Source organism: Ips typographus, unplaced genomic scaffold, assembly GCF_016097725.1.
Source record: "Ips typographus isolate SLU unplaced genomic scaffold, UJ_Ityp_2.0 IpsContig34, whole genome shotgun sequence".
NCBI lineage: Eukaryota > Metazoa > Arthropoda > Insecta > Coleoptera > Curculionidae > Ips > Ips typographus.
The window spans coordinates 29,465-39,934 of NW_028098573.1; the positions used below are offsets into that span (position 1 = coordinate 29,465).

At 43.0% G+C, this 10,470-nt stretch overlaps 1 protein-coding gene across 1 annotated transcript; it reads right to left on the reverse strand.

The window, feature by feature from the left end:
- Positions 1–3,653: 3,653 nt before the first annotated feature.
- LOC145739695 (uncharacterized) lies at positions 3,654–4,598 on the reverse strand. The gene has a single exon (XM_081994991.1). It carries the CDS (start codon positions 4,596–4,598, stop codon positions 3,654–3,656), a length of 945 nt encoding a protein of 314 aa, XP_081851117.1.
- Between the last annotated feature and the right edge of the window lie 5,872 nt (positions 4,599–10,470).

Below are 10,470 nucleotides of genomic sequence, written 5' to 3' on the forward strand. Positions count from 1 at the left end.
ATGACTGTGCTGATTTTAATTGATTTTCCGTCTTTTGGCATTCCTGCGTTTATAAACGTGTCCGTGTGGGGGTATAGTTCAATGACTGTTTTTGTTGTTTTTCTTTTGGCTTCAGCTTTTGGGTCAAGTATTATTACTGTGTTATTTTTGGACGACAGTGGATTTCCAATTCCCGGTCGGGTTTTGGGATACCCTTTCTCGTTCCATTTAACGCTTATGGCCTTTAGGATACTGGTTATGTTTTCTGCTCGGTAGAGTTGAGATAGTCCATTTTTTGGTTGTATGAATGTGCTGACTTCTTCGTCCGTCTGTGTAGTCTGCGTGCTTGTCGAGTTTTCCGTCTGCGTCGAAGTTTCTGCAGTTTCCGTCATCTGTGATGTTTTTTCTTCCTGTATATGGCCCTGATTAAACGTTAAAGAATTAACCAGCGCCCACATATCAGCCGTGTTCAGCTGGCTTGATCTGGTTCTTAGACTCGAAATTGTTTCCTTAATCTCCTTTTTAGTGTTACTGTTGTTTGCTACGTGTTTTACCAGGGTTCTTGATAGTTCATCAATGTTTCTAATTAGTTCTTTCATTTTTTTCAATTTTTTGTGGTCTGCCTCTTTTTGACCGACAACTGTATTTTCGGGATTGTCTGATGGGATTCTTTTCCGTTTTTTTATCGATCTAGCCTCATCCTCATCCCAGCACAGATCTATACAGACACTTTTGTTGAGGGGCGTTCTATTCCCCTCTGTCGTTTCCGCCTGCTTGTTTGACCACGGTGGAGATGTTGTGGTACTTAATTTTTTTGACATGGGTCTCCACGGAGCCGGCTCCTCCTCGTCGCCACTACTTAATGGGGTTGATGGTTGTTTGCCTCCCCCAGAATCCATGGGGCGGCCGTGTAGATTGTCGCCGCCCGGATAGGTTCGTAGTTTTTTTCCGTGCGGTTTGACCCTGCCCGGATTATAATTTATTCACAATATTTACACTATACACTTCTTATCAATAATAATCGCAAAGCTTAAACGGCTTTTATATACAGTATTTACAGATTCTTGGCCTGCAGCCTGCCTGCATAAATCAGCAAATTGCTTGTTAAAAAATATTTCGCCCTAGAGTTAAAAAAAAGGGCAGCCTGCCCAAGTTTTCCCGGTTCTATGGCTCCACAATTTCCTCACTGACACTTATTGTTTATACTTGATTTCCCACTTATACAACGTGATCTCGCGGAGCGACATAAAACGCGTCCGTTCCGCACGCCGTACCGGTCGGAACGCAACCTAACCTAACCTAACCTATGCTAACCTAACCTAACCTAACCTAACCTAACCTAACCTAACCTTTTTTTTTTTTTTTTTTTTTTTTTTTTTTATAGCGAAGGAAAACCTGCAACCAGGCACCGGGAGAATCGCTGTTTGTGATTCTCATCTACACGGTAGTGTGGGCGATGGAAGTGCCGACCCACTAAAAACCTTCGCTGGTGGGGGCGGAGCCCTCTACCACCCTTCCCTGGAAACCGCCTTCCGGCATTACTTCAGGGGCAGTTGTTGCTTCTAGCAATGGTTACTTATCTTTATCCGATAAATTCCCTCCCTCTGTCTTTCATGTTTTTTTTCTTCATCACCGACGTCTTGATCTTTATGCACCATTTCTTCGTGTTACCAAGTATAACGCTATTTCGCCTTCGCCATAGTGGCAGGATTTTTTTTTCCGCTTTATTTTGTTCTTCTTTTTTCTTCCTTGCACTTTTCTCTCATTATTTCCTCTAGCATTTCCATTACGGCATCTTGCGTGGTTTCATTTTTAACCATTAATGAGGAGATATTGTCACTACAGATATGTGTACCACACTTTATCTCGGCTGCCCGCCGTATATTGGCAAATTTAATGCACTGGAAAATAGTGTGGTGCGGTGTATCAGTTTCTGCGCAGTACCAGCACACCTCTGTCTCCAACTTTCCAATCCTGAACAAATACGTGCTGAAAACTCCGTGTCCCGTCATTGCTTGCGTAGTATAGTAGTTTACCCCCTTGTCAGATTTCCTATGTTTCCATTGCTCCAGATCCTTAATAAACACTTTAGTCCATCCTTCATATGTATTCCATATAGCTTGCCATGATTGAAATAGCTCATGATTTGCTCGGTGCTTCACATCTGCGCTTTGGGCAAACGTCGAAACGCGATTCTTTATAGTCAGTGCCACGGGTGGAACGTCAGCAAGTACTAAAATTGCCGTTGTAGGAGCCGTGTGGTACGCGGCCGTGATGAGGAGTGCCATTTTCCTGGTCACTTTTTCTAGAAGATGTTCGTATTTCTTATATTGGATTGCCTCATTCCATACGGGCGCCGCATACAACAATGTCGATAGTGCGACATTTGCCAGGACCGTCTCTTAGCTGAACGTGGCCCTCCTACCCTAGGCATTATTCTGGACATTGCACTTAACACCTTCAGTGCCCTTTCTGTGCAACGCTTGTGTGATGCTCAGTCCTTTGTTCAACGTCACCCCCAGGTATTTTACTTCGGTTTTGCTTGGCATAATAGCATCCTCAATGTGAACGTTAATCTCATTGATGGTTCTCTTGCTCAGCATTAACATGACTTCCGTTTTTTTGATAGCTACTTTTAGTCCAATTTCCTTAAGCTTAGTTAAAACTCGATAGATTGCATATGAGCATTTGTCTTCCAGTCTATTGCGGTCTTTCTCCTTCACCATAATGGCGAGATCGTCAGCATAGGCAACTAATTTAACTCCTGTTTCAATATCCAGGTTCAGAACTGCATTGTAAAAGACATTCCACAACACCGGGCCGAGCACCGAGCCCTGGGGAACCCCACAGGTTACGGCTCTTATTTCATTGTGCTCCGTTATTATATATCTGCTGCTTAGGTAGCTTTTTACTACACTCAGCAGATATTCGCTAATACCGACCCTTTCTAAAGCCTCTATTATTTTTTGCCAAGGGGCCGAATTGAATGCGTTTTCCACATCCACCAGGATCATCACACAGCACTCACGGTTTTTGTACGCTTTCAATTTGATTGCATTGACAAACGATTTAACGCATTTGATTGCGTCTATCGTGGATTTTCCTGTCCGGAATCCAAATTGATAATCGCTTATACCGCGGCGTGTCTCCAGTTCGCTTACTATACGATTCTTAAGAAGTCTTTCGAAAAGTTTTCCAGCCTCGTCTATGAGGCAGATTGGGCGATATGTAACCGGCATACTAGGCGTTTTTTTTGGTTTTTCTATGAGCACTAATTTCGATTTTTTCCATATGTTCGGGAATATTCCATCTGTAAGGCATTTGTTCATCGTCTTTAAAAGGGTTACCATGTTTCCTTTCATGGCGGCTCGAAACAGCTCGGTGGTAATGCCGTCTGGGCCGGGAGCCTTCTTGGTTTTGGATTGGCTAAGAGCCATCTTGAGCTCGTCCATTTCGAAGATTGGGACACTCTCTTTATCGACGATGCTTGTTTTCCATTCCAACACAGGACTCACTGGGAAAAGTTGTTTTATGACTTCGCTGACTGTTTCTTTGCTGACGTGGTTGTTATTTTGAATTTTCAGCCTTCGGAGAGCTATGTTGTATGCCTGTCCCCAGACGTTCTCATTTAATGTCGTCGCATAGTTTTTTCCACTTTTCTTCTTTGCTCTATTTTATTTCTTTTTTAGTTCGCGCTTTGAGTTCATGTGTTGGGTATGTAAATGTTCCAGATCTTCTCCTGGTTGAGCTCGACTTCGTGCTCTTGTTAAGGTTCGTCTATTGTGGATACAAATCTTTCTTTTCCTTGATATCTCTTCATTCCACCAGTAGACCGGCCTTCTATTTTGTCCTGCAGGTGTTTGTTTTAGGTAAGTATCGCATTTGACTTTGATTTGCTTTAAAAGCTCTTCTGGGTCTACTATCTTCAGTTGGTCGTACATATCGTTGCAAGCTTCGCTAAATCTGTCAAGCTGCTGGGGACTATATCGCCATCTTGCATCTCTTCGTATTGCTTCAGGTTTAGTCCGATTTTCGCTAATTTGGAACGAGATAGTTTGATGATCACTGAGGTTTTCGAGGTCGCTCTCTACTCTCCAGTCTCTAATTTTGTGGGCCAAAGTTACGGGTGCGCACGTAAAGTCGATAATCGACTTTTGATCTCTTCTCGCAAACGTTGGAACCTCTCCCTGATTTAGCACTACAAAGTTGTTGGAGCATAGCCATTCTTCAAGGATATTTCCCCGGCCATTTGTACTTCTAGATCCAATCATAGGAGTTTTAGCATTTAGATCTCCCCCAAATAGTGTTTCCTTCTGAAAGGATCCGGCAACTGCGTTTACGTTACTTAATAGTTCTTCAAAGCTGGCCGCATTGCCGTTCGGCGAAAAATAAAAAGAACACACACAAAAAGACGCAAGCTCCACAAACACGTATCCAGAGCCTCTCCGTGTAGAAATCACGGCATCGGCCCGGTTTATGTAAATAAAGCTATCACAGTTCGTATCACATATAAATCTATTGCACAATGATTTGTTCGGTTCTTGTCCTAAAATTATATTTACATCTTTCTCCTGTACGGTTTTAAAAAGCAGGTCATGCGCTGCGCGACACCGGTTCATGTTTACCTGAAAAAACTTGAGAGTCATTGGTGGTAAGCCGGCTCTTCATCGCTCTTATTTCCATAGCTGCCTTGTTGCTCTGTTTGTGTGTCATTTGCTTTCCTTGCAATTGTCAGAGCTCGCCTGAAGGCTTCACACTTAGATGATCCAATTTTATGTCCTCGCTCGTTACAAATCAGACATCGCTCATCGTTTTTGCATTCCTTTGCCTTGTGTCCTTCCTCCCCACCTTTGAGACAAAGGCCAGTTCTGTCTGGTCCTCGGCAGTGCTTTGCTTCGTGGTCGTATGCCCAGCATCTAAAGCATTTTGGTACGTTGATATGTGGGTCTACTTGGCAGATTACTAGTCCAACTCTTATGTTTCTTTTATTAATCAGCTCGTCTGCCAATTTTCTTTCCAGCGTTAGTGTTATTGCTTGATTGTTTTTTCCATATGGTCGTAATTCTCCCATTTTGCAATTTTCTTCCTTTATCGTTCCCACTGTTTCTTCTATTGCAGCTTTAACTTCTTCCTTTTCTGTAGTGCCCTCCATACCCTTTATGTGGATTGTTTTATTTTCTGCTTCTGGCCGTCTTAGGTTCACTCTGATTGATTTCGAAGTTTTTTGAATAGCGTCCTGGAGTACCTTGATCTCGTCGTCGTCCTTTTCTGTTCTTATTATTAATTTTCCTTGTCTTGTAGTAGAGATTGATTGTATAAGTTTGCTTGCGTTGTTTGAGCGAATACTTGATTTAATATTTCTTAGTAGGTCGTTATTATTAATTCCCTCCTCTTCGACAATTAGTGCGTAAGTTTTTCTTTCCCGTCTGCCTGTAGTTACGTTTTTCTCGTTTTCTATTCCCAATTGTTTTTCGGTTGTATATATGGTTACTTTTGTTTCGGAGCTGTGAAATATAGTTTCAGTCATCTTCCGCATTAAATCCAATTTCATTCCAGTAATGTGGTGCATGGCTATGCCCAATTCGTTTTTGGTTACCTCCTTTAACTTAACGAGGCTTTGCCAGAGTTCTTCTTCCATGCCCGTCACCATAATTTTTATTACTTTCTGTGTTACTTGTTCAGTCCTTGTTTTGGTGATTTGTTCTATAATCTCAAAGTTTTCATGTAGCTCTGACAGTTCGGGAAACCTCTTCCGATACAGTGATTGGATGCTGTATCGCAATTCTCGGTCGTCTTCGTTTACCAGAACTACCTTTACAGTGTCGTGCTTAGAGCCCAGCGGGTTTCCAACTGTGATATTTGTATTCTGATATATCGTGTTCGGCCAGGGCCTATCCAAAATTTGTTTCCATTCTTCGTAGGAATCAACACCATCAATGATTACAACATCTTTATTGTAATTCCTCCACTCTTCCGGGGTCTGCGTGCTCTGGTCAGTTGTGATTTTTTCTACTTCGGCCATATTTACTTGCACGTCTTGATCGTAAGTCATTTTATGTGTTGGTACATATCTAAAGTTTTCAAGCCATGAACTAATTGCTAGTCCGTCCAGAATATTAGCTTGTCTTCTGAGTCTTGCAGAGAGGTCTTTAATATCCCTGCTTGTATTTTTTTCTATCTTCTCACCTAGTTCCTTGATCATATCTTTTGTGCTGCTTAGTGCATCTTGGAGCAAAAGAAATTCTTTGCTAACCTCCTTTTTGTATCGCACCGACTCTCGCGTTAGGTCAATCGATGTATCCATAACCTTTCTTTTCTTGGTATTTAAGGGATCTCCTACAGAGTTCCTACGAGCCATGTTGCTACTAAAACAGCCAGTTTTGTGTATTAATGGCTTCGTATAAATACTTTCCTTATTTTCCGCGGTTTGGACGTGTGGTTGTTGGCCCCCCCCAGAATCCGGGGGGCCGGCCCTGCTCACCGGGGCTTTCGCCCGATCGGAAACAGTGACAGGATTATTACCTGCCTGGGGTACATTGTGTTGACTTCCACACACTTCCGCGCGCGGTGGAGATGTCGTGGTGTTTCTTTTTTTGGGCATCGGTCTCCACGGGGGTAAATCCTCGTCGTTACCGATGCTTATCGAGCGATGAGTTGCTCTAGTCGTTTGGTTGTCCCCCCCAGAATCCATGGGACGGCCTGCCGTAGCAGGGCGGGATTCTCCGGAATTTCCGGTACCCGCCTGGGGTATTATTTTTTTATCAGACGACATTAGTTAGTTTTTGCATTTTTGACCTACTGCCAGGTTTTTTTATTTTTAGGTGATCGCGGGAACAGGATACTCCTTCGCCCTCGGTTTTCCTAATACCGTCGGAGTTGGAACACCATGGATTGCCTCGTGGCTTGAGGATGGGAAAAGGTAAGTAGGAAGAATCATACTTTTGGAGGTAAGTATAATTTCAGCTAGGGTACCTCGAGCTTGCCAGGCTCGTGCTGACAGTGTCGGCCCCTGCGAGTCCGCTAATGGATGGGCTTCCCCCCACCCTTGCATCCCCTCAGCGCGCAACACACCTTGAGAATTGGGAGGTGTTATAGTGGCCTCACCACGCGATCCTGAGGATTCAAGATCCCCGCTCATCCGGCAGCCCCCGACGGGACGGCGTGTATTTCAACAGCCGCCCCGGCGGAGATCACCGGGTGTTTACGGTGTGATGACCACCTGGGGCCGAGTCTTCTCCTCCGAACGCGCGAGTTTTAAGCCGCGGTCTTTGCATATCCCCCAGCAGGCCGGTTTTCCAAAGAAATTCCGACCATTTCCCAGGTGTATGAGCTGTCCTTGGCATTGGGACTCCGCCCCCGTTCCAGCAGGCCTGGGAGCAGAGAACCCAATGAGCCTCCCCACCAACGACAAGGTCTCACAGCTCCTCGGGGAGGAACCTAACCTAACCTAACCTAACCTAACCTAACCTAACCTCACCTAACCTAACCTAACCTAACCTAACCTAACCTAACCTAACCTAACCTAACCTAACCTAACCTAACCTAACCTTTTTTTTTTAGAGGATTAGAGAATGCTTATCTATGCAGACCTAGGGCATTGATGTTCGGATGTTCTAGCGCCCTAGGTACTATTGGACTCCGGCTACTAGGCCGACCAACTAAACTCCTTCCCTTTCTTCACCCTTGTTCCCCCCTGGAACCATCGAGCGATATTACTTCAAGGGGGGGATGGAAGCCTTGATCTCATCAAAGGCTTTTTATTTCCTTTTCCTTCTGTTCTTTGATTTTCATTATCTTCCTCATTGTTCCTGTTATGGCTTCCCAATTTTTCATGTTCTGCTTTGTAACGCCGACGCCACATACCATATTCATGCTGTCTCGCTCATTTATAAACCTTATACAATTAAACATCGTATGCTCCGCAGTGTCTGTATGTGGACAGAACCAGCAAGTGTCGTCGTCCAGGTTCTTGATTTTTTTAAGGTAAGAGCAGAATATGCCATGACCAGTCATTATTTGAGTTGTGAAATAATCTACTTCACCCCACTCTCTATTACTCCATCTTCCGACATCGTTTATAAATATTTTGGTCCACCCGCTATATTGGTCCCATATTTGCTGCCATTTCCTTATTTTAACCTTGTGGGCTTCTTTTCTATATTCTTTTCCGTTTTTATATTTCTCGCATCTTTCTTCCATGAGCAGATCCGCCGGCGGTATTCCAGCCAACACTCCCAGTGCAGTGCCCGGGGCTGTTCTGTATGAACAGAGTTTACGTAACACGGAATTCATTTTTTCATTGTAGACCCTGTATTTTATTATCTGATCTGATACAGTAGCGATGAAATTACTGTGCTTGCTATTACTTTCTTTCTGCTTGATCTGGTTTTTCCGGTTTTTGGCATGATTTTATTTAGTGCATTTATCATCTGTGTTGCCTTTTCCGTCGTTTTCTTTATATGCTCAGTCATGCTAAGGTCTTTGTTTATATAAATTCCCAGGTACTTCACTAGGTTCCTGCTTTGAATTATGCAACTTTCGATGTTTATGTGCATGTTTAAAATTTTTCTTCTTCCAGCCAGGAGCACGAGTTCGGTTTTGGATTGTGCCACACACAGACCCATGTGGCCCAACCCGTTTCCATATGCAGTATCTCGTCGTAGAACAAGTTCCACAGCGTCGGGCCCAGCACTGAGCCCTGAGGGACGCCCGAGGATATATTTACGCTCCTTCCGTTGGATGTGAGTATACTCCTTTCTGACAGGTAAGATTCAATAATCCTTATAATATATGCACTAATATTTCCCTTTTTTACAGCTCTTATAATTTTGTTCCAGGGTGCAGTATTAAAAGCGTTCTTTATGTCGATTAGTATCATAGCACAGAATTCGCGGTTTTTTATTGCTTTCAGCTTGATCATTTCTCCGATGTCTAATACTTTTTTAAGCGCATCTATTGTGGACCGCCCTTTCCTAAAACCGAACTGGTTTTCATGAATGAGTCTTTTATCCTCTATCTCAACTTGCAGACGCTGAACAACCAGTTTCTCAAGAAGCTTCCCTATTACAATGATTAAGCATATTGGGCGATACGACGTTTCCGTTTCATTTTCTTTTTTTGGTTTTTCTAAAAGCACTAATTTGGCTTCTTTCCATATAGGTGGGAATATTCCTCTCTTTAGACAGTTATTGAAGGCATGCAGCATTTCTTCACTATTAGTTTTGTAGTATAATTGGGCTATTTTTGGTGTTATCATGTCCGGTCCTGGTGCTTTTTTAGGCTTCAATGTTTCAATTGCCAGCTTTAGTTCGTTCTGCCTAAACAGTGGGATACTATCTGAAGAAATTTCCTTTATCTCTCGTTTGATAAATTCTTGCTCTGGGAAGAGTTTATCAATCTGTCGGTTTGTTTCGTCTCGGGTTATCGCTGTACCAGTGCTTTGTTTTACTTTCCTTGATACTATCTGATACGCTTTACCCCATACATTTTCATCCAGTTCGTCCTAAAGGTTCTTCCAGCATTGGTTTTTACTTTCAATTATTAGTTTGTTCAGTTCGGTTCTTGCTGACTTGTAGTTTCTAGTTGCATCTGAAACTGCGGCCACTACTTTCTTCTTGCGGGCTCTCGTAAGTATTCTGCGAAACTGTATACATTGCTCTCTTTTGGAGGCTATATTTTCATTCCACCAGTAGACAGGCTTCCTTTTATTGTCTTCACTTTGTGTTTTGAAATGTTTATTGCATTTTATTGTTATGCACTCAATTAGTTTATCTGGTGTCATGTCCTCGATGTTTGTTTGGTTTTGTGTATCCTCTAGAAAGTTTCTAGCTCTTGTTTCAGTCACGCACCAGCCACTGCGCTTGTTAGAATATAACTGAGTATCTGTTGTGTGAAGGTCTAGATTAAAGTATATTGTGCTGTGATCACTCAGGTTTTCTTCATCGGTAAGTACCGTCCAGTTACTAATCTTTGTACTTATTTTTTCAAATGCTGCAGAGAAGTCGATGCGAGAAGTCCCACCAGCCCCCACAAACGTTGGATCATTTCCCTCGTTTAAGACGATCAGCCGGTTGGACAGCAGCCATTCCTCAAGAACGCGGCCGCGGGCATCTGTCGTTTCCGAGCCAATTACCGAAGCCTTCGCGTTTAAGTCCCCACGAAGAATGATGCCGGTACGTATATGTCTAATTTCCGTCTCTATACTTTCTAGCAGTTCTATGAAGCCATCGATTGGCTTGTTGGGGGAATAATAACAAGATATCACAGTGCAGAATTCCAGTTTCGCGAGAACAAATCCCTCGCCCTTTCGTATGTCTATTACAGGTAGTTTCTTATTTACATATAGAAAAGTATCACAGTATTTATCACAGTATAAAACTTTAGGTTTGGCTTTGTTTGGCTCTTGGCCTATCACGATGTCCACATCACTTTCCTTAATCTTATTTATTAGCAGGTCGAAAGCTCTGCGACTTCTGTTTAAATTAAGTTGCA

Excerpts from the sequence above, each read along its gene's own strand:
- LOC145739695 (XM_081994991.1), bottom strand. The coding sequence starts at position 4,598 with ATGAACCGGTGTCGCGCAGCGCATGACCTGCTTTTTAAAACCGTACAG.